Source organism: Aegilops tauschii, chromosome 7 (genome assembly GCF_002575655.3).
Source record: "Aegilops tauschii subsp. strangulata cultivar AL8/78 chromosome 7, Aet v6.0, whole genome shotgun sequence".
NCBI lineage: Eukaryota > Viridiplantae > Streptophyta > Magnoliopsida > Poales > Poaceae > Aegilops > Aegilops tauschii.
The window spans coordinates 415,223,651-415,247,217 of record NC_053041.3 but is presented as its reverse complement, the minus strand read 5'-3'; the positions used below and the strand labels follow the sequence as shown (position 1 = coordinate 415,247,217).

General features: G+C 45.2%; 1 protein-coding gene and 2 long non-coding RNA genes across 5 annotated transcripts; 2 read left to right on the top strand and 1 right to left on the bottom strand.

The window, feature by feature from the left end:
• The first annotated feature begins 873 nt into the window (after positions 1-873).
• Positions 874-3,458, top strand: LOC120969347 (uncharacterized). The gene is made up of 2 exons (XR_005763485.1): positions 874-1,055; positions 3,130-3,458. It is a non-coding gene; the product is annotated as an uncharacterized lncRNA (long non-coding RNA).
• A 258-nt stretch (positions 3,459-3,716) lies between these two features.
• Positions 3,717-16,006, bottom strand: LOC109764990 (uncharacterized). 3 transcript variants are annotated; one of them, XM_040397294.3, is made up of 8 exons: positions 15,823-16,006; positions 15,343-15,618; positions 15,094-15,221; positions 14,230-14,341; positions 12,983-13,075; positions 12,805-12,873; positions 12,608-12,698; positions 3,717-4,115 (listed from the first exon to the last, which is right to left on the bottom strand). In XM_040397294.3, the coding sequence occupies exons 1-8, from the start codon at positions 15,865-15,867 to the stop codon at positions 4,084-4,086; spliced, it is 846 nt and encodes a 281-aa protein (XP_040253228.1). In that variant the 5' UTR covers positions 15,868-16,006; the 3' UTR covers positions 3,717-4,083. The 3 variants fall into 3 exon arrangements, 2 of the variants coding, with proteins under 2 accessions (XP_040253228.1, XP_045086503.1); XM_045230568.2 differs by lacking the exon at positions 3,717-4,115 and adding an exon at positions 11,151-11,287; XR_005764531.3 differs by lacking the exons at positions 12,608-12,698; positions 12,805-12,873; positions 12,983-13,075; ... (2 more) ...; positions 15,343-15,618; positions 15,823-16,006 and adding an exon at positions 4,746-5,771.
• On the top strand, positions 4,949-11,695 carry LOC120969938 (uncharacterized). The gene is made up of 2 exons (XR_006665861.1): positions 4,949-5,097; positions 11,135-11,695. It is a non-coding gene; the product is annotated as an uncharacterized lncRNA (long non-coding RNA).
• Positions 16,007-23,567: the final 7,561 nt, after the last annotated feature.

Sequence of the window (23,567 nt, the reverse complement as noted above, 5' to 3'; positions counted from 1 at the left end):
GGGGGGGGGGGTACCTTCCTGAATTGTTCCTGTTCAAAGCATCATATTATACTCTTTTTCCCTTCATGAGTTTACTTTAAAGGTTCTCATAAAGGTTTTTAATGAGGTAATATCAACATAAGATCATATGTCATACTTTCAGTTTTCCCCACCGGGGTTTTTAGGAAAGTATATAAGACATATTTATTGTTCTCCAAACTCTATGGTTCTCATATATTGAGTTAAAGGAGACGATAACTATTGTATGTTGCACCATTTTCTCCTTATACTTTCTCACCGGGTTTGAAGGAGTTTTAGCAACATATCAAACACCTTGCTCCTCACATTTTTCCCACAGGGTTTTTGGAGGAGTCTTTAAGAAGATGGTGATGCTCACAAAGTACAAGCTGTGATTAGGGAGAGTGTTATGATTAATTAATATGTGTTAATTAATGGGTTAATCCCTGCTTTATAGGAACCGGCGGCAGTTGTCTTTTGGCAACAGTCGCAACGGTTGCTCGCATCCTCCTGCATGGGCGCCTATTGAGAAGCGTCCCTTGGCTCTGTATAAATAGCAGCACTCTCATCAATAAAGACATCTATTTCTCATTACTGCTTTGCATCGATCGAGTCTCTCTCGTTTTCATCTTCGAACACATGCAACGTCCATCGCTAGCCATGCCTAAACAACGATTAAATACGTGCATGCAGCCGTAAGCCGTTTCCACGGATAGCCATCAATATAGAATCGCAAAATATATCTAGCGTAGCTATTTACACGGGATGTGAAAAAGGAAACTGCTTTCATTAATAATATCAGACGATTAGGTTCCTTCATCTCAGGAATAAATCTCCACCGGTTTCCTCCAAAAAAAATCCCGATCAAGTCTTCACATCTCCCCTAATATCGTCTCTCCCGACGGACTGTTGCCCCTCCCCACCCAAAAGAAGGACACCAAATTTCTGGCTGGAGGCTGAGACTGATCTTAGCGTCAGGACATTCAAGATTCTCTCGGGCTATGTTCCCTTGCCGGTGTGGTGCCCTGCAACGCTCGAGATGACGGCCGCGGTGCCAGGTATTCATCTCCAGTCTACCTCTTGGTTTCAGTTAGTTTAGTTCCACAGGAATCAGATCGGCCGCTTGGGAGATTGGACTCTGGACACCAGCCTCGCTGGTGCGGCGCCGGGTAAGGCCTCAGATTCGTCGACAAGAGCCTCGCTGGTGCATATGCTTCGGGAGGGTGCCGGCCTAGACGTGCCCAACCCCGTCGTCTGATTTCCCAAAGAACAACAGCTAAAAAAAATGTGAATCAGAAGAAATTGGGGTTGCGTTACAGAGAGAGAACGAGAGGTTGAGAGTTTAGATTTATTTCAGTTCCTTTATTCGGAGATGATCATACGATGTCCTGTTACTCCCTTTTACAGTAGTATACACAGTCGCTTCTACATATGGTTTCCATCTAGCGACCCAGAAGAGCACACAACGAAGAGCTCACGCGACACAAGTGCATCCTGTAGGTTCCTATAGGGCGATGATAGCAGCGCCAAGGCCCAAGGGCATCGCGTAGAGTATTTGACAAAAAAACTACCATATTAGAGGGTTACCCCATAAAACTACCACTTTCAAAAAAATGACCGATAACTACCAATTTTTTTTAATTTTGTGACTAAAAACTACCACTTCTGAAAAATGATCCATTTAGACGATTTAAACACGTTTATGACATGCGGGACCCACCCATCAGGGCTGACGTGGCGGCAAAGTCAATTATGTTTACTTTGACCGTTGCATTGACTGTTATTACAAGTGGGGCCCACCTGTCAGCATCACTCTTCTTCTTCCTCCTCCTCCTTTCTCTCTTTGCCATTTCCTCAAACACCTTGTGTGCACCCGCGAGCTACCTCCGCCGTCCTCCACTGCCGGCGCTCACCCCTCTCCATGCCTCGATCATGTATGGAAAGGGAGAGCCCGAGCTGCCCAACCACTCCGGCGACCACCTCTCCCCCTCGCGTCACTCCGACGAGGTCACCTCCCGGCGACAACCGCCACCGGCACGCACGAACCAACCTAGCTAATACTCGCCTTGGTTCGAGCTCCCACATGAGCTCCTGGGGCGCTTCGTCGCCCGCCTCCTGCTCCTCTGTGCAGGTGCAGCCGGCCCGCACGGCCACGGTGTCGGACGCCGCCGAACTCGTGCGCCTCGTCGAGGAGCTGGAGGAGGCTTTGCCTTGGTCCGAGCTCCCACATGAGCTCCTGGGGCTCCTCGTCGCCCACCTCCCGTACTCCGTGCAGGTGTAGCCGGCGCGCGCCGCCAAGCTTGCGCGCCTCGTCAAGGAGCTGCAGGAGCATGAGTCCCGCCTGCGCACCGAGTTGCTCGAGCACAAGATCCTCAAGGAGGCCGTCATCGAGGAGCTGCGTCCGGTGGTGGCGCCGACGGCCTCGGAGGAAATTCCGTCAGCTTCGGCGGCCGCTTCCATAGTTCCAGCCGCCGTGGTTGCGCCGCCGTTCCAGTCCCCAACCAACGCTAGGGAGGTGCTGCGCCGGGGCGTCGTCATGGAGGAGTTCGGAGCTCAAGCCTGGGTGTACAACAAGTGTTCAACGAAATGCCAAAAAGAGAGGAGGAGGAGGAAGAAGAAGATTGATGCTGACAGGTGGGCCCCACTTGTAATAACAGTCAACGTAACGGTTAAAATAAACGGAGTTGACTTTGCCGCCACATCAGCTCTGACGGGTGGCCCCGCATGTCATAAACGTGTTTAAATCGTCTAAACTGGCCTTTTTTCAAAAGTGGTAGTTTTTAGTCACAAAATTAAAAAAAATTGATAGTTATCAGTCACTTTTTTGAAAGTGATAGTTCTGTGGGACGGTAACCCCTAATGTGATAGTTTTTTGTCAAATACTCCATCACGTATGGACTAGCCTACCTACTCATTTCTGGTGAGGACCGAGGCTTGGTAGTTCTAATGTTGGCTGATTGGATCATATCTATCGAATCAGTGTAAAAATATAATGTCTCCTTGCTCGAGGTTTCTAGCAAATGCATTTTGATGAGTGGCCCATTGGTTTTATTTTGAAGTTAATCATTTGTTCCTGTGGTTCAGTGAGTTTCAAATCCTTAAATTTATTTTTGTTCACTCCTCATGTCACAGATGTGGTGATTGGACAGGGGCATCAGCCTGACATGAACGATGGCACCATCCCTGGCAAGGGCGGCGCAGCACAAGAACAGGCCAGTATCACTTGCTTTCGATCACACTACCGGCAGCCATCAACACAAGTATGAGATCTCGGCGTTCTTGGAAGGTATCGACGATCGAAGAGAACACCCGAGTTTGATATACATGCTGCACATATGCATCTCTATATCCCAACTCCAGGTCTGATCTCAATTTCCATGTTTTATGTCCGCCTACTGCCGTCATGTACATTCTGTTGAATTTAGTAACGTGTTTTCCAGCAAGCCGCTAAAGTCTACCTACTGCCGTCATGTAAGTTCTGATGATGTGTGGCGTCAACCAATTCCCGCAGCAACGCGCGGGGTATCTTCTAGTAATATAAAGCGAGGGAAACCTTTTCTCATCGATTTATGAGAGAGAGCGAGCACGAGACTAAGGCGAGAAGAAAGCGGTTGCTTCATGAAGGCTCGTACTAAGCGGTGACCGCCCGAATTCAACCACAGCGGCGACGCGCACACCAAAACACGTGACAGCACCAGGTAAAAACAAGAAGCCCAAAATTACCACAAAAATCAAAGTGGTTCCGCTTTTGAATTGCAAGTACTATACACTTTCAGGATCCTCAACTTCTGTTCATTCAGTGGACCAGGATACTTGTTTGTTCATCGAACAAGCCATACATGAAGTAGGGACTCAAAAAGCATTCAGAAATGTACACGGTCAGCTCACATGACGTCCCCGTTTTCACGCAGAAAGGAAAGAGCAGTCACTTTGTCTGCACCAGTACTTGCGGTACAAGGATATGACAAGGAATTACACCGCCAAAGAAATCAAATGCATCTAGCAGAAACTTGCAGGATTCACGCTTGTCATCCTGAACTCCCAAACTTATCTTCCTGGGCCGTTTGGTCAAGTCACATGGTATTATCATGGTGTCCCTTCTCCGAAAGGATAACTAACTGCACAAAGAACAACGTCTCAGTTAAGGAAAAAAATTTGTATTACCATACTCATCAAACACAGTGAACTACGAAAGAGAATTTTACATAATTGCGCCCCCCCCCCCCCCCCCCCCCCCCCCCCATATCATATTTTTTGACTCCTTCACATTTGCTATTTGCCAGTACGCCATAACCGCTCGATCAGACCAAAAACAGTACGATCAACGATGTTTATCCAACCTAAGTTCTCCGCTAGCAAAAATACCATCTATAGTATGTTTATGCTGTTCAATAGGAAATGAGAAGAGTACTAAGTTTCCCACTCTAAACTTTGAAGCTAGTGCTAGAATTATTGGTTAAATTACATTTAACATTTCTCTCTCTACTTATTTATTATGTCACATTGTCTTATGTGGCAAACTTTGGCAACAAAAATTTCACAACTAGGGCCATATCTATATATTAACTGAATTTATCGGTAGGTTAACTAGGACCATATCTATATATCCTAGGCTACATAGCAGCATGCAATGTACTAAATGTCTAAATATGCTAATGTACACATTAATGTACTAAATGTGTATATATATATACATATCATCCGAATTTCTTTTCAAAGATGGAGCACTTGCAACAGTAGAAGCCTACACATAGGACAGGACAGAGCAGCAATGCAGATATAGGAAGGAGCGGGCAGTTAGTTCGTTCCAGCAAGGACACACTCCCCCCCCCCCCCCCCCTCCCCCCGCGTCGCCGCTACTTTTCCCTCCCCCGCTGCCACCGGCGGGCTAAGCCCGACCGGCATAGGTGGCGGAGGGGCTCTGACTCCCCTTCGCTCGCGGCGCAGCTGGCGTGGGACAGCTACACGGGCGGGGGAGGTGGGCTGGCGTGGGGCCCTCTGACGCAGCAGCGGGTGAGCGGATCTGCGACTAATGGCGGCCCGGTGGTCAGCTGCTGCTTGGCCGTGGTGCGGCGGCCACGAGGTGGTGTGCTCAGACGGGTGCGTGCGCCTTGCTCCTTGCCCAGGACCGGTCGGATCTAGTGCAGGGTGATTGGGGCGTGGCGTGGGAGGTGGCTGAGGCCATGGGCCTCTATTGGGTGGCGTGCTGCGTCGTCCTGGGAGCGCCAGAGGTTGGCTTGTGGTGGCGGAGGCCGGTTGGCTCTATCCAGATCTGGGTGTTTTGTGCCACGAGGCCTCGTGGTGGCTGCTCGGGAGTAGCGGCGGGCTCGGGGGCGCAGCTGGCGGCTAGTGATGCGGCCTATCCGATTGGGTCGCTTTCGGGTCCCGGTGGATGAATGGGTCGTTGCCGTGTTCGCAGCTACCGTGGCGGTGGTCGTTGCGGCCTTCTCCTGGTTCCAGGCCGGCGGCGTGCGGATTGTCCGTGGGACGGAGGTGGCTACGTCCTAGGGCTCGTGCTTGGGCGGACCAGATTTGGTCCCGAGGTGGGTTAGGGCTCGTGCTTCGGGTAGGCGAGGCTGGCGCGGTCCGGGCGGTGCCCGTGGGCGAGTTTTCTTTTCTCGCGGGCATGGTGGTCGATGGTGGTGGTCAGGACACCACCTTTCTGTCGGCCAGATCGACATTGATAGCGAGTCTACTCGGCGATGGCCATCAGTAGTCACGAGGTTGTGTCCCCCACCCCCCCCCCCCTCCCGCGGACTGACTAGGAATGCGGGTGTGGACGCCTCCTACCGTGGAGGCATCGACCCAGACTTCGTGCCTGATACCGGGCTAGGAGTGAAAGGAGACTCTTTTACTCTTCCTTCCGTGATAGATGCGTCGTGATGTGGATGGTTGGTGGTGTCTCGGACATGGATGCCAGAGCGGCGGCTCCGGGTGGCGGTATGCATGGTTGGCTCTCCAGCGGGCACAATGGCATGCTGGTGGCTTTCCCTCTTGGTCGTGTGGGCGGCGTGAGGTCGTGCTGGTGGCTCTCCGGCAAGACTTACAAAACACCAAATGAAACCCAACACACTAACTAGCATAAAGTTCTAAATGCAAAAATGCAACTATGTGAAATAGGTTCCATACATGGCATAGGAGTGAAATTAATATGAACAGATCCTAAGTGTGGGAAAAGATTATGATAATGGCTCGAAGTGATAGGATTTGGCTAGGGTTCAAAGGTGCAAAAAGATTCAATTTAAAATGATCTACGGTTTAAAAGATATGGCTAAAATAGGGTGGAATTGGAATTTGAAATAATTCAAATTTGAATTTTACTAAAGTTTGAAATAATGGGTGTACTGAATAAAGCTCTCTGAGGCGAACAGTCTACAAAAGGTTTCATCTAATTCAAAGCTATGGTTTAAAAGTTAGAGCTATTTGAAAACCAAGGGCTATTCTATGAAATTTTTAATCGCAAACGAGTCCCTAGGTGATACTGGAGACGACCAAGCCATCAACAACCGAAACCGCCAGAGCACCCGGAGCGCTGCCGCGACGCCCTGCTCCGTTCTAACGACTTCGACGACCACCGTCACAAACGTCCTGACCGCCTCGACGCGCTCATCCTCATCCGAACCGGTGTGGTGAGAACGATCGACCTACGGGCGCAATCAAAGCTTCCCTCATACTTGGACAACCAATCCATGCCTAAGATTACATCCGATCCCTATGACTTAAGTATGATCAGATCCGAAGGAAAGACATGTCCCCCTATGGTCAAAGGCAACTGAAAACACCTCTGGCTAGCCATAGACTCTGCTCCACAAATACCCTTGATATGAATGAATCAGATGCACCAGTGTCAAAAAGAACAAGGGTTGGAAAGGAATAACCAAGAACTTACCAATCACTACATCCAGCTGCTCATAGACTTCCTTCACATTGATATGGTTCACATGCCCCTTTGTGAAAGGGTTGGGCTTCTTGCCTCCAGAACTTCCATTGCCATTTCCATTCTTCAGCTCAGGATATTCGTTGAAGTAGTGCCCTGTGTTCTTGCACTTGAAGCAGGTGATGAGGCTCAGATCTTTCTTTACTGGTGTAGCAAGGTTGGCCACTGTGATTGTGTACATTGCCTCCATGCTGAGAATGACCTCCATGATTATGATGGTTATGCGCTCCAAATTTACCGAGGCCTGACCCAGAATATCCAGAAAAAGTGTGAGCGGGGCTTCTACTGATCTCCAGAATAAAACTTGCCCTGTCCGTATTTCCTCTTACCGTTCTCCACCACCTCAAGAATAATAGTCTTATCAACCAACTCTTGATATTTATCAATAGTCGCAACCATCTGCTGAACTCCCAGTTCGTCTTTCAGTCCCTCCAAAAATTTCTCATGCTTGGGTGCATCTGTGGCCATGTCTCCTGGAGCATAACGGGACAACTTGCTGAACTCATCAACGTATTCAGCCATTGAGCGACCTCCCTGGCATAAGTTACAGAATTCTCTTTTATCGAGACTCATGGCTCCAGCTGAAACATGAGCAGTACAAAACGCCTGCTGAAATTGGTCCTAGGTCACAGTCGCCATGGGGTATGTGGTCATGTAATTCTCCCACCATGAAGTTGTCGGTCCATCCAGTTGATGAGAGACAAACCTCACTTTCTCCGCATCGGTGCATCCTGCTGTGGCCAGCTTACTACTCATATAAGCCAGTCATCTGCGACGATCGGCTCTAGGCTGCTTGAGAAAATCGGTGGGTTCAATATCAGAAAGTGGGTGAGACTATCAACTTGGGGTGGGGCGGTGGAGGTGGGTTGTTGTTCTAGTCCATGTTTTGCATGAGAAGTTGCATCATCTAGTTCTGTGTCTGAAGCAACTGCTTTAAGCCGGGTGGCATATTGTTCTCTGAGCCATTTCCGGAAGGTGCATGTCTTGGTGGCAGCTGATGGGTTAACATAGATGAGATATTAGAGAGAATTAGGCCCGGGGGAAACACTACCCATATGCAAATGATAGAAATTAACTCCAAATCACACCATTCAAATTGCAATCAAGGTTCACACAATCAAGCCTAAAATAAGCCATGCCACAATGGTCTCCAAAATGAATCTAAAACGAACTAATCAAATATTCTAATCGAGTATCAAAATTCCTAATGTTTAATGGTGGTCTGCAAACTCGCTCTCATCTGAAGAAGACTATTATAACGATGTCTGCTCCAGCTTCATCGATCTCCGCTTCATCATCAAGCTCGTCTTCATGATCCTGGTCCCGCTGATGTAACACCCATAGGAGTGGTCGTCCTGGATGTTCTCCCCTTGATCGAGTTTATCTTCGGTTTCTTCCAACTGAAACTTCACGGCTTCATACTTCTCCTGTAGCTCATCGATCTCTGTCTCATGTTCTGCGTGGGCTTCCTGGAGTTCCTCATGCTTGGCTTTGCGGGTCATAAGATTTTTGGCAGTGATCAGGCTGCGATGCATCTCTTCCTCCATCATGCGGATGTGGTCCTCCCAAGTCTTGGATGTGGGATGCTATCGAGTCATCTTCAATGGTACGCACCACCTCTCCTTCGATGTCTCAGCATGCGTACATGGCGAAAGAGGTTCCTCTGAGGTCCGGGCTATACTCATTTCAGATGTGTCCCGGCGCAACATGTGTGGCGATGCCCTTGCTAGCCTCATGATGCTACGTCCAAGTAGAAGTCGATGGCTCGGTGATGACTCCAAAGGTCTACCTTGGGATATGAACGTCGATTCTCCAGCGCGTCTCCTCGAGTATCAAGGCTGCCCGAGGAGACGTGTTGTAGAATCAACGTTCATATCCCAGGACAGACCTTTGGAGTCATCACCGAGCCCATCGACTTCTACTTGGACGTAGCATCATGGGGCTTGGGCAAGGGCATCGCCGCACACGCCACGCTGGGACGCATCCGAAAGGAGTATAGGCCGGACCTCAGAGGAACCTCTTTTGCCATGTACGCATGCCGAGACACCGATGGAGAGGTGGTGCGTACCATTGAAGATGACTCGATAGCATCCCACATCCAGGACTTGGAGGACCACATCCGCATGATGGAGGAAGAGATGCATCGCAGCCTGATCACCGCCAAAAATCTTATGACCCGCAAAGCCGAGCTTGAGGAGGAACTCTAGGAAGCCCACGCAGAACATGAGGCGGAGATCGATGAGCTACAAGAGAAGTATGAAGACGTGAAGTTTCAGTTGGAAGAAGCCGAAGAGAAGCTCGATCAAGGGGAGAACATCCAGGGCGACCACTCCTATGGGTGTTATGTCAGCCAGGACCAGGATCATAATGACAAGCTTGATGATGAAGCGAAGAGCGATGAAGCTGGAGCCGACATCGTTATGATAGTCTTCTTCCGACGAGAGCTAGTTTGCAGGCCACCATTGAACATTAGGAACTTCGATACTCAATTAGAATATCCGAGTTCGTTTTAGATTCATTTGTGAGACCATTGCGGCATAGCTTATCTTAGGCTTGATTGCGTGAACCTTGATTGCAAATTGAATGGTGTGAGTTGGAGTTAATTGCTATCATTTGCATATGGGTAGTGTTTTCCCTTAGGCCTAATTCTCTCTATATCTCATCTATGCTAACCCATCAGATGCCGCCAAGACGTGTCCCTGAAATGGCTCAGGGACAACAACAACAACACAACAACCCACCTCCATCGCCCCCACCCCAAGTTGATAGTCTCTCCCGCTTTCTGAGATTGAACCCCCCAATCAAGCTGCCCAGAGCCGATCTTCACAGATGACTGGCTTCACAATATGAGTAGGAAGCTGGCCACAGCAGGATGCACCGATGCGGAGAAGGTGAGGTTTGTCTCTCATAAACTGGATGGACCGGCAGCTTCATGGTGGGAGAATTACACAACCACATACCCCATGGCGAATGTGACTTGGGACCAGTTCCAGCGGACTTTCCGTACTGCTCATGTTTCAGCGGGAGCTATGAGTCTCAAGAAGAGGGAATTCCATAACTTACGCCAAGGAGGTTGCTCAGTGGCTAAATACATTGATGAGTTCAGCAATATGGCCTGCTATGCTCCAGGAGACGTGGCCACAGATGCAGCCAAATAGGAGAAATTTTCGAAGGAACTGAACGACGAGCTGGGAGTTCAGCTGACGGTAGCGACTTTTGATAACTATCAAGAGTTGGTTGATAAGACTATTATTCATGAGGGCAAGCACCGGTTGATGGAGAACCGCAAGAGTAAATACAGACAGGGCAAGTTTCATTCTGGAGCTCAGTAAAAAGCCCCGCTCCACACCTTTTTTTGGATATTCTGGATCAGTACCCAGTAAGTTTGGAGTGCACAACCATCATAATCATGGAGGTCATTCTTAGCATGGAGGCCATAGACACAATCACAGTGGCCACAGAAATGACAATGGAAATGGAGGAAATGGCAATCAGCATCGTTCCAACCCTGCTACACCGGTAAAGAAGGATCTGAGCCACATCACCTGCTTCAAGTGGAAGAACACAGGGCACTACTGTCCTGAGCTAAAGAATGGAAACGGAAATGGAAGTTCTGGTGGTAAGAAGCCCAACCCTTTCACTAAGGGGCATGTGAACCATGTCGATGTGTAGGAAATCTATGAACAGCCAGATGCAGTGATTGGTAAGTTCTTGGTTAATTCATTTCTAGCCCTTGTTCTTTTTGACAATGGTGCATCTCATTCATTCATATCAAGGTATTTGCGGATAAGCATAAGTTGCCTACCGTAGTTCTTAAGTCACCCATCCTAGTGAGTTCCCCGAGAGCAGAGTCTATGATTAGTCAGGGTGTTTTCAGCTGCCTTTCACCATAGGGGGACATGTCTTTCCTTTGGATCTGATTATACTCAAGTCACAGGGATTGGATGTAACCTTAGGCATGGATTGGTTGTCCAAGTATGAGGGAAGCATTGATTGCGCCCGTAGGTCGATCGTTCTCACCACACCAGTTCGGGTCGCTACAAGATGGTATCAGAGCACATGCTGACAGTAGGACGCAACCCTAGGAAATGAAAAGCCATAGGATGAAAAACCTTATTTTACAACCTTCATATATAATTAACTTGTTCTTATAATCTTCACTGACTCATCACTGATTTCTCCTCCCTTCCAAAAATGTAGATGTCGACCGCCATAATCGAGTTTGCTCAGCCCGACGAGAACATTCCCTTTGGACGGATGAGAATCACAAGGCACCTGAGGATCGCCCTGCCCACTTTCACCGAGTCGGGTCACTACACCCTCCTTGTCCATGCTATTTTCGTCATCACTTCACTTAGGGAACCAGGAAGCAAAGTTGAAGTATAAGCAGCTTATGCAAACAGCATACATGCAATGCTATGGAAATATCAACGTCTCAAACTTTATCCTCCTCTACTAAAGAGGCTTCCTAGGAGACCAAGAAAGAATATAATCCAGGTTTGAATGAAATAGGTGCTAGGTTGGGCCTACAAAGAGGAAATGCAAATGCTGTGGACAGCTTGGCCAGATACAGAAGAATTGTAAAGAGTAAGTTGACCAAGAATTTTCAGAAGATGAACAGACTGGTCCCTCGATTAGTGCAAGCAATGTATGGCACTCTTCCTCCCAAATGCCTTTTTCTTTAGATTTTGTAAAAGTATTGTTCTCATGTAAAACTAATGCATTTATTTAGCTTCAGTAAAATTAGTTAATTCTATAAAACAGATGCATCTCTTTAGCTACAGGAGATTAATGTATTTCCTTTTATTTGTAAAACTGGTACTCTGATGCACCTCCAGGAAGACTGGTAAGAAAGTGGTGGAAAAGGGTCAAAAGGAAAAGATCTGTGATTTGAAGTAACAAAAATGCTGCACCAAAACCAGCCACAAACATCACCACATGATCAGATTGATACAGAAGCTGCAGCAGATACTATTGCCATGTAAATTGTGGTTTCAGACTTGTAATGGCAAGTATGCAGTCCTGCTGTTTCTAAAATTAGCAATTATTATGCATTCCAGGAGCTTTTGAAAAACTTGAGTGACAAGTATGCAGTCCTGGTGCTTTCGGAAGTAAGAACTTGTGAAACTTATTGCTTGTAATGCTGTGTGCAGCCCTGAACCTTCAATGTCGCATGTATGCCACCTAATGTTGCTTATTTTTCAGAATACTTTTCGCTGTTTGATAGCTGCACTTGGATAATTTTGTGTGATAGCTATGCTTGGGGCCTACCTTTTTGTAGAGTAATACAGCTGAGAAATTTCTACTATTTCTGTGAGGTCTAAGATCTTACTACTTGTGAAAATTGCATTTTGAGGAAGTTTCTGCAAGAGTAGCGCAACCTGACATGGAAGAGCTTTAAGTCTGCATGCCTACTGCAAAATACTTGGTAAATTCTCACATCATCAATAGCCCAAAATACTCAATGCTTCCGCTACCCAGCTAATACATAGTGCCCAGCTGAGTCTAACTAGCGCTGACCAATGGCACGGTGGTGAAATCAGAGGATGGTGAGAGAAACTAATAGCAAATGTGTAAAAAAACCTATGACATAGTAGCAAATGTGTGAATAACCATATACAAAACGAAATAATGTAGATCCTCAGATAGAATAGATTTGCAAAGGATACATACCTCCTGTTGCAACAACTTCACCATCATCAGACACTTTTACAGTTAATGTTCTGTCACTCCAGAGAGACTTGCGTATGTGAAATACATCAAGCTAGAAAGGTAACACCATATATTTATCAGTGTCAACATTTTGCTAATATTATTTCCATATAAAAGCATGAATAATATGCATAAAGAAAATCATATAAAAAACTTACTTTGACATTCACTTCAGAATCAAGGCTATTATTTTCATCCTCGCATTTGCTTAGCAACATATTCTCTAACTGACAACAGCAGCAATACGTACGTCAGTTAATAGCATAAAGCAATAGAATTTAACATGAGTGTCTTACTTGTGTATTACTTCAAACATAATATCTACAGTGCATCTACCTCAACTGTTGTAGAGATGCGTTCTCCATTGAAACAATTAATGACGTCACCCACTAGTATTCCAAGTTTCTCAGCAGGAGATCCATATGACACCTAAGACTCGCAATAACCAATCAATATGCATGATAACATAAAAACTCAAGAAAGCTAACATAAATCTAGAATTGAGCAATATAAACATGTGTGCGTATGTGTTCTGCACTCCAGCCACAGTGCACGCTCGATCAGACCAACAACTCGCCGCATTCCTGACTTCTCTGTCGAAATCTTACATAAACACTGAAGTCCTAGTAGTAAAGATGCACAGGGATGTAGTAATGGCAGAAGTCCTACTAGTAAAGATGTACAGTGATGTAGTAATAGAAGATCAAACAGAAAGCCAAACCAGACCAACACTTGTGTGCCTGGTTTCTCAGCCTCCTACTCAACCGTAAAACATGCAGTAAACTATGGTGTACAATACATAGTGAATCCTAGAGACATATTGTAAAAATCTTGCCTCTGCTCTAAAATGGAGACAAGGATGATGAATTGAAGTAGTAAAACTGGGTTAGCAAAGGCACCTGCTAAGCATATCAGTACCAAACAATTTACCATCTAGCAAAAAATACAATTGTGCGCATAGATGACTTGCACATAACTGGTTTTACTACAAACTTACTACATTACTTTATGCTCCAGTGTTACTTCATCACATAGAAACTTTAGTACTTTGCTACATTTACTAGATACCCCCCTATATATTACTCCCTCCGTCCGGAAATACTTGTCAGAGAAATGGATGTATCTAAACGTATTTTAGTTCTAGATACATCCATTCTTATCTATTCCGGCGACAAGTAATTCCGGACGGAGGGAGTACAATCTAACATGACAAGTACTACAACTTCAACCAGACACACTAATAACAGATGAGTACACAGCTGAGTTCAGATAAATAACCACATTATTTAGTTTACGAAAACACTCACATAATTGCACTAAAAAAACACTATACAGGTTATTTGCATGCACGTCGTACCATTTATGACTAAATCACATTAAAACACCAAGCTTTCCATGATTAACGATAGTATAGAGCATTTTTACTATCAAAAGCATATATGTGTGGGTTGCAGGTTGTGTAGTCAGTTGGTTCACCTGGGAGTGGCTCGTGCGGTCTGGCCGGAGCGTAAAATTAGCAATATACAATCGTAGTTTAGTGTGGCTATATTTTGATCTAGAGAGAAAGAGAGGGCGAAAGATACCTCTTTTACAATAAGGCCATCATCAATATTACACTTGCACAATATATTCTCAGCAATATCAACAAACTTGATTGACCAAAATTTCATTCCAAGCTGGGGCCGAGGGATGCACCTGTATCAAAAAGTATCCAATATACATTAATAACTGAGTAAACATAAGCAGCAACCCATCTAAAATGAATCATGTCAATTAAACCAAATTATATTTTATCATCTATATCTATATCTATACCAATATAAAAAGACCGAAAGACACGGATCCAATTAATCTCGGCCATCAAATCGTGTCAATCCAACGACCTAGATTGCTTCAATGGTGAGCGCTCAACATGTTTGGCGTGCAACTAATATTACCAAAATATTAATGTTTGTGCTAAACATATAATTAACATGTACTTGATATCCTACCTAATATCAACATGCAATTAATTTTCTCCCAAATATCAACGTGCATTGCACGTGCACATTTACTAGTATCATAAAAATTCCAATGCTAGACAAAATATTTTTAAAACCATGCTAGACCAAATATTTTGATTAGACGAATTTTGTCTTCCCTGGTCATATGATCATGTTGATCTATAAAGCTATACCATATGAAGGAAATTTGACTAACAGAAGGAAAAGTGGAACAACTCGATCTAAGAGTAATAGACGAAGAACCAAGTTTCTGCAAACTTGGGATTGATCTAGACAAGGCCAGAATCTGCATAGATTTTGATGAAATCCACTTGCTATAGATCACAAACATCATTAAGGTGTTTCATTGCATCCTTACTAGAGAAGATCTTCTTTAAGAAGGGGACATAATGATGCTAAACGCCTTCTTAGTGGCACTAAAAACAGAAGTAAACAAGAACATACCGAAATTTTCTCCACAAATGCAAGCACTTGACTAAAATGGGAGACGGTATAAAAGATCCTATTGTATTGCCATTGACCATTCCCACGATTTTTCCACCAAAGTCAATGAGTGGCCCTCCTAAGCCATACTAGAAAATGCGTTGAAATCAGGAAGACATAATAGCAATAATTTGCAAAATATGCATTAAAATACATTGTCCAGAATAGCAAATGTACAATTCAATTTCAAGATAAGATAACAGTTTATACCTTGGGACGTGGATCTGCACTGTGAACATGCATATAGTGATACCGTTCAAGCAGATTTGGATTCAATAATTTCACCACACCATGGCTTATCCTTAGAAATGACCTTTCATCTCTTCCAAGCTCAAAAACTTGGTCAGAACGCTTCACACCATCATTGAAAGAGAGTATATGAACCGGCCGATCCATTCTAACACTGAAGAAGGCCAAATCATAGTGCTTTTGATGGTACTGCAGGATGGCCTTTTCAGTGGTGCCACCCTGCATGTGAACAAGAACCTACAGCAGGTGCAGAATGCAAGATTTAACTTTTTCCCCATAAAATTACAACATAAAATGTCTAATTTTCAACTAGCATATCATAGCCACAAGTAGAAAGAGGCATTTTGAACTGGAATCAAGCAACTAGAGGTACATCGGGACTAGCTATAGGCATAGCAAATGGATAGAACTCATCAATTCTACTCATGCTTAAGAACTCACCTCGGCATGAGTATCATACTCTTCTTGCCCTAACCAACTGTCCATAGATGCAGACTTAGTACAAATGAGACTTGAAGTTGTCAACTCACCTCGGCCGGAGACACATCTTCACACGCCCACCAACGATGCTAAACGCACCGCCGGAACGGGGCTAAGCAGGAACGCCGCCGCCGTCTCGCCTTCCTGAGTAGGACACAAACCCTAACAAGATTGAAAAAAATGACTAAAAACAGAGCCCCCCGCCGGCCCTTGCCAGGATCCACCGTGCCTCCATGGCCCTAGGGCCACCGGAGACGAGGCAGACCTGCGTCGGCGCCGGCGAGAGGCACGAATCCTAACTTTCTTTCTTGGAGGAGGAGGCGGTGGAGTCCTGGCTCTAGGTCGAACTACCTCTATGAATGCACATACGTATACCATACCTCTATAAGCACCTTCAAAAGACTGAAGATTTGAACTCTGTTGGGCTGAGGATACCACTGTTCTTCTAACCATCCAACTACACGTTGATTTGCGGCTCAGAAGAGCTTTAAAAGTACGAGAGTCCTTTCTATTTATATTTATCTTAACCCATGTAAGGATGTCATATTATCGTACAATTATGGATGCTCACCTCAACATGCAACGGTGCATTAGAAAGACCTGCACGACATGCGCCATGCATGCAAAAATATTTACCATTCTATTATTAAATATTTTACAATATACATAACAAAATATAATAAGTTGTACATATTTTAATTTTATTTCATGTGTTATTAATCTAAATAAAATCTCATCGGATCATGATACGACTCAAGTTCAAACGACTTGGACTAGACTCAGCTCAAATTATACTGAAACTCGAACAAGCTGAAATGGACCAAAGCTAAAGGTGAAATTATAGATAAGAACTGCAAAAAAAGCTCTTGGGTTGCTCGAGATCGACTCGTATTTTAACTTGACTCGAAAATAAATGAGATGAGTACTGCTACTCCCGTAGGAGATATTCGATTCCCTAAAAAGGAAGGTTCATTGTGGTACATAAGCAAAAATATTTCACTCAATTAAAAACCAATGTTTAATTGAACTAGTAGGAGCCAACAGGCTAACAAGATAAACCTCGTAAAAAAAACTAACAATATAAGCAGCATTTGCACACAAACAAATAATAAATACTTGCACCCAACTTGACAAGGGGGCTATAAATTCCACTATCTTGCTAGTTACAAGGTTAAAAGCAAATAGTGGATAGATAATGATAGAGTAAAGCGGCAAAATTGAAAGCAAGTAAATGAGCAATTTTGTAGAAGCAGGTATTAATGAAGAATAGACCCGGGGGCCATAGTTTCACTAGTGTTCTTCCGGTATTCGGGAGTTGCATAATCTCATAGTCATAGGAACATGTATAAGTTACGAAGAAAGCAATAGCAACAAACTAAACGATCATCGTGCTAAGCTAACGGATGGGTCATGTCAATCACATCATTCTCTAATGATGTGATCCCGTTAATCAAATGACAACTCATGTATATGGTTAGGAAACTTAACCATCTTTGATTAACGAGCTAGTCAAGCAGAGGCATACTAGTGACACTCAGTTTGTCTATGTATTCACACATGTACTAAGTTTCCGGTTAATATAATTCTAGCATGAATAATAAACATTTATCATGACATAAGGAAATATAAATAACAACTTTATTATTGCCTCTAGGGCATATTTCCTTCACACACATCATCACGGAGGCAGCAAGCTTGATGAAGAGGCCTCCTCCTTTGGCTTCCTCCTCCGGCAGAACTCCGGAACAGGGCCCTGATGGGATCTCTTCGGAACAGATACTTGCGACGGTGATAAAATTCTCTTGGAGGAACGACGAATGGTTTTGGTATTTATAGGGAATATATGTTGTGGAATTAGGTCAAAACATTGCACATGGGCCCCACAAGCCCAGGTGGTGCGGCCACTCCCCGGCTGCGCCACCTGCCCTTGTGACTGGTTGGTGGGTCCTCTCGACTCTTCCCGAAGTTTTCATTGTTCCTTCTGGTCCACAAAAATCGTCAAAAATTGACATCGTGTTTGGACCTTCCTAAATATTGAGTTCCTGTGAAACCAAAACAAGCAGAAAATAGGAACTAGCACTAAGCACTTAATTAACTAGATAATGCCCCGCACGTTGCTGCGGCACATTTAGTCAACATTAGATATTACTTACAGATGAGCATGTGAAGGAAAAAATTGTGATTTTTTTATTTAAACAACACATATCAGCAAAGATTGAAGTACCAATAACTCATTGCTAAGTTAGTGCTCACTGAAATGTTCGGTAAATGTGACATTGCGTGGATTGTTGCAATGCATTGCGCTATGAACATCCACAATCTACCAGTACAGATAGGTTTCTAAGTCTGTCTCAAATTACTGAAGACACATAGTAGCAGGCAGCTTTTGAAGTCGAGCGAGCATGTGACTGGTAAGGGAATATAATGCAAGAGCGAGACTCCCTTTGACTTGATTGATTTTTCGACCCCGACTAAGAGGCTTACACATAATCATTTTTTCTTGATGTAGTAAACAATGAGACTTAGTATTACTTGCTCCAGTTTATTATAAACCAAAATGTTATATATTCATTAATGAGAAGAACAGTCAAGATTACTAAGGTTATTGACAAAATAATTAACGCAATGTTCAGTAGTCCTGTATGAACAAGAAATTAACACCTCGTTGTATTAGCTATTCATGAAAATTATAAGTGACCTCGCACTCTCTCTGTATCCTTTTCTCATAATTAAATCATTGACAGTTAAGAAACATGATATTTAGTGACTGATGAAAGGAAAAAACTGGAAAAGGTGAAACAGTAAGCAACTGTGAAAAGAATAAATTGTGAGATACTGGAGTAGGAGTACAATTTCAAAAATTGTACAGTACCATGAGATCTGCCTTGGAAATGCATCTAGACAACTCGTACAAAATTATTGCTTATCTGATCCCAAGGTATTTAAACAATATAGACAAAAAATAATGAGATTTCATTTCAGAATCTCACCTTTGGAGCACCTCAACAACAATGGATGGAAGAATATCACGAGGAAAAAGAAACAACCACATTCATGTAGCCCAATGAAGATGCAAGCACTTGCCAAATAGAAGCAATGTGTGGCCTTAAATCCTGGTGATTTACAAATAAGCAATGTTTTGTATACAGATGTAGTTTCAAGATGTTATTTTAACCACCAGTATATATTCAAATTATAAGATTCTTGAAACACTTTTCTAGACTAAACCATACCAAGAAAAAGACTAATCCATACCAAGAATCATTAATATAATTTCAGGTGATTGATTTACGCCAACATCTGCAGGCTAGCAGCACTGCAGCAGTTGAAAAATAGTAGCGTGGCACTAAAAATTTCAGAAAGGAGAAACAGGTCTCTGTAACCAGTGTGATCATCAGCCGTTTATTTTCAATACACATGCTGAACTGAATCATAGATGAAATAATATCCTTCCAATCTCCACAAGTCGGACTATTGTTTATTAGTAATTTCAGAGCTTCAATGTAACCTTTATGAGCAAACCGAGGACATCGAGGAACTGAAAAAGAAATACACTAAAGGGTAGACACAGAGCAACAAAACCAGTAGAAGACTGCAAGTAAATAATTGTTTATAGCGTCACTGAAACTTGCGAGCATGGATAGGAATAGCAGTACCGTATGGACCCAATCCATCAAAGGCAGAATATAGAGTAGATCCCTGCTTGAAAACGCTCAATCCCAAAACGAAGTGGCACAGTCAATCGACAATATGGAAGTCCACCTAAGGATTGAGTCAGATTCCTTGGCATCATCTGAAGGAAGTATGCCCTAGAGGCAATAATAAAGTTGTTATTTATATTTCCTTATATCATGATAAATGTTTATTATTCATGCTAGAATTGTATTAAGCGGAAACTTAGTACATGTGTAAATACATAGACAAACAAAGTGTCCCTAGTATGCCTCTACTTGACTAGCTCGTTGAATCAAAGATGGTTAAGTTTCCTAGCCATAGTCATGAGTTGTCATTTGATTAACGGGATCACATCATTAGAGAATGATGTGATTGACTTGACCCATTCCGTTAGCTTAGCACTTGACCGTTTAGTATGTTGCTATTGCTTTCTTCATGACTTATACATGTTCCTATGACTATGAGATTATGCAACTCCTGATGCTCTACAGGTGTCTCCGATGGTGTTTGTTGAGTTGGCATAGATCGAGATTAGGATTTGTCACTCCGATTGTCGGAGAGGTATCTCTGGGCCCTCTCGGTAATGCACATCACTATAAGCCTTGCAAGCAATGTGACTAATGAGTTAGTTGCGGGATGATGCATTACGGAACGAGTAAAGAGACTTGCTGGTAACTAGATTGAACTAGGTATTGAGATACCGACGATCGAATCTCGGGCAAGTAACATACCGATGACAAAGGGAACAACGTATGTTGTTATGCGGTTTGACCGATAAAGATCTTCGTAGAATATGTGGGAGCCAATATGAACATCCAGGTTCCGCTATTGGTTATTGACCGGAGACGTGTCTCGGTCATGTCTACATAGTTCTCGAACCCGTAGGGTCCGCACGCTTAACGTTCGGTGACGATCGGTATTATGAGTTTATGTGTTTTGATGTACCGAAGGTAGTTCGGGGTCCCGGATGTGATCACGGACATGACGAGGAGTCTCGAAATGGTCGAGACATAAAGATTGATATATTGGACGACTATATTCGGACACCGCAAGTGTTCCGGGTGATTTCGGAGAAAACCGGAGTGCCGGAGGGTTACCGGAACCCCCCGGGGAACTAATGGGCCACATGTGACGCCCCCGATTTGACCGTACACTAATCATGCACGCAAATGTGTACGATCAAGGTCAGGGACTCACGGGAAGATATCACAACACAACTCTAAAACATAAATAAGTCATACAAGCATCATAATACAAGCCAGGGGCCTCGAGGGCTCGAATACAAGTGCTCGATCACAGACGAGTCGGCGGAAGCAACAATATCTGAGTACAGACATAAGTTAAACAAGTTTGCCTTAAGAAGGCTAGCACAAACTGGGATACAGATCGAACGAGGCGCAGGCCTCCTGCCTGGGATCCTCCTAACTACTCCTGGTCGTCGTCAGCGGCCTGCACGTAGTAGTAGGCACCTCCAGTGTCGTAGGAGTCGTCGTCGACGGTGGCGTCCGGCTCCTGGGCTCCAGCATCTGGTTGCGGCAACCAGGTAGAAAGGAAAGGGGGAAAAAGAGGGAGAAAGGCAACCGTGAGTACTCATCCAAAGTACTCGCAAGCAAGGAGCTACACTACATATGCATGGGTATATGTGTAAAGGGGCATATCAGTGGACTGAACTGCAGAATGCCAGAATAAAAGGGGGATAGCTAGTCCTGTCGAAGACTACGCTTCTGGTCATCTCCATCTTGCAGCATGTAGAAGAGAGTAGATTGAAGTCCTCCAAGTAGCATCGCATAGCATAATCCTACCCGGCGATCCCCTCCTCGTCGCCCTGTTAGAGAGCGATCACCGGGTTGTATCTGGCACTTGGAAGGGTGTATTTTATTCAGTATCCAGTTCTAGTTGTCATAAGGTCAAGGTACAACTCCGGGTCGTCCTTTTACCGAGGGACACGGCTATTCGAATAGATAAACTTCCCTGCAGGGGTGCACCACATAACCCAACACGCTCGATCCCATTTGGCCGGACACACTTTTCTGGGTCATGCCCGGCCTCGTAAGATCAACGCGTCGCAGCCCCACCTAGGCTCAACCGAGAGGTCAACACGCCGGTCTAACCCTATGCGCGCAGGGGTCTGGGCCCATCGCCCTATGCACACCTGCACGTTGCGAGGGCGGCCGGAAGCAGACCTAGCCTAGTGGCGTTCTAGTCCAATCCGGCGCGCGCCGCTCCGTCACTGACGTCAAAAGAGCTTCGGCTGATACCACGACGCCGGGATGCCCATAACTACTCCCGCGTAGATGGCTAGTGCGTATAGACCAAATGGCCAGACTCAGATCAAATACCAAGATCTCGTTAAAGCGTGTTAAGTATCCGCGAACGCCGACCAGGGCCCGGCCCACCTCTCACCTAGGCGGTCTCAACCTGCCCTGTCGCTCCGCCACAAAGATCCACTTGCGGGTACTCCTACGAGCCGACCCGACTTTAGTCATCACATGTGTCATGTACATAGTATATAAGTATATACCCGTGATCATCGCCCAGGTGATCACGGCCCGATAGTATAGCACAGCAGACGGACAAGAATGTAGGGCCACTGATGGAAAACTAGCATCCTATACTAAGCATGTAGGATTGCAGGTAAAGGTAACAACAGTAGTAGCAAGGATAGGCTATGCATCAGGATAGGATATCGGAAAGCAGTAACATGCTACACTACTCTAATGCAAGCAGTATAGAGAGGAATAGGCGATATCTGGTGATCAAGGGGGGGCTTGCCTGGTTGCTTTGGCAAGTAGGAGGGGTCGTCAACTCCGTAGTCGAACTGGGCAGCAACAGTGTCGGTCTCGTAGTCTACCGGAGAGAAGAGGGGGAAGAAACAGTAAATACAATGCAAACATAAGCATGACGATGCGTGACATGACAACGAGCGGTACTAGGTGTGTCCTAACGCGACAGTAGGTGGTACCGGCGAAGGGGGGGGGGGACATCCGGGAAAGTATTCCCGATGTTTTGCGTTTTCGGACAGATGGACCGGAGGGGGAAAGTTGCGAGTTCGATAGGTTAGGGAGGTGTGGTGGACGAACGGACTGCGTATCCGGATTCGTCTCGTCGCTCTGAGCAACTTTCATGTTGAAAATATTTTAATCTGAGTTACGGATTAAAAGATATGATTTTCTAAAGATTTTATTAATTTCTAGAATTTAATTAATTATTTAATTTAATTCGAAAATGGATTTATGACATCAGCATGATTTCATGCTGACGTCAGCAGTCAACAGGGGTTGACTGGGTCAAACTGACATGTGGGTCCGATGGGACCCACCTGTCATTCTCTGTTTAGGTTAATTAGGGTTTAGCTAAATAATTACTGTTTAATTAAATTAACTAACTAATTAGATTAATTTAAACAGGATTAATTAACTTAATTAATTAAATTTATTTTTATTATTTGTTTTATTTATTAATTTTTATTAATTAATTTATTATTATTATTATTATTATTTATTATTATTATTTTATTTTATTTTTTTTAAACGTTTTACGGGCGGGGCCCATATGTCATAGGCCCCATGGCCTTAACGGGGCGGTTACAGCGGGCGTCGGGCGAGGGCGACGGGCGACGGGCGCCCGAACGGTGCGAGCCCAAGGGGCGCTGGGCGCGCACGGCGCACGCCGGCGCCGGCGGCCAGGGCCAGGGGAGGCAGGGCTCTGGCGAGCCACCGGAGCGGCGACGGAGCAGCGACTGTGGGCCGGGGAGCGCGGGACGCGATCGGTGCGGCGTGGAGCGCGGTCGGGCAGGGACGACCACGCGCGGGTGGTTGCAGACGGCGTAGCCGTGGTGAGCGCGAGGCGGAGCGGTGGGAGGAGAAGCAGGGGCGGCCGCGGGCGACGAGCGCTGGGGCGCCCGAACTGGACGCGGCCAATCGAGGCCACGGCGAGGGGGGGTGGCGCTGGCCGCGGCGGGGCGCAACGGAGGAGCGCGCGGCGGGCACTGGTGGGCGCGCGTGGAGCGGCCGAGCCGGGGCAGGGAGAGA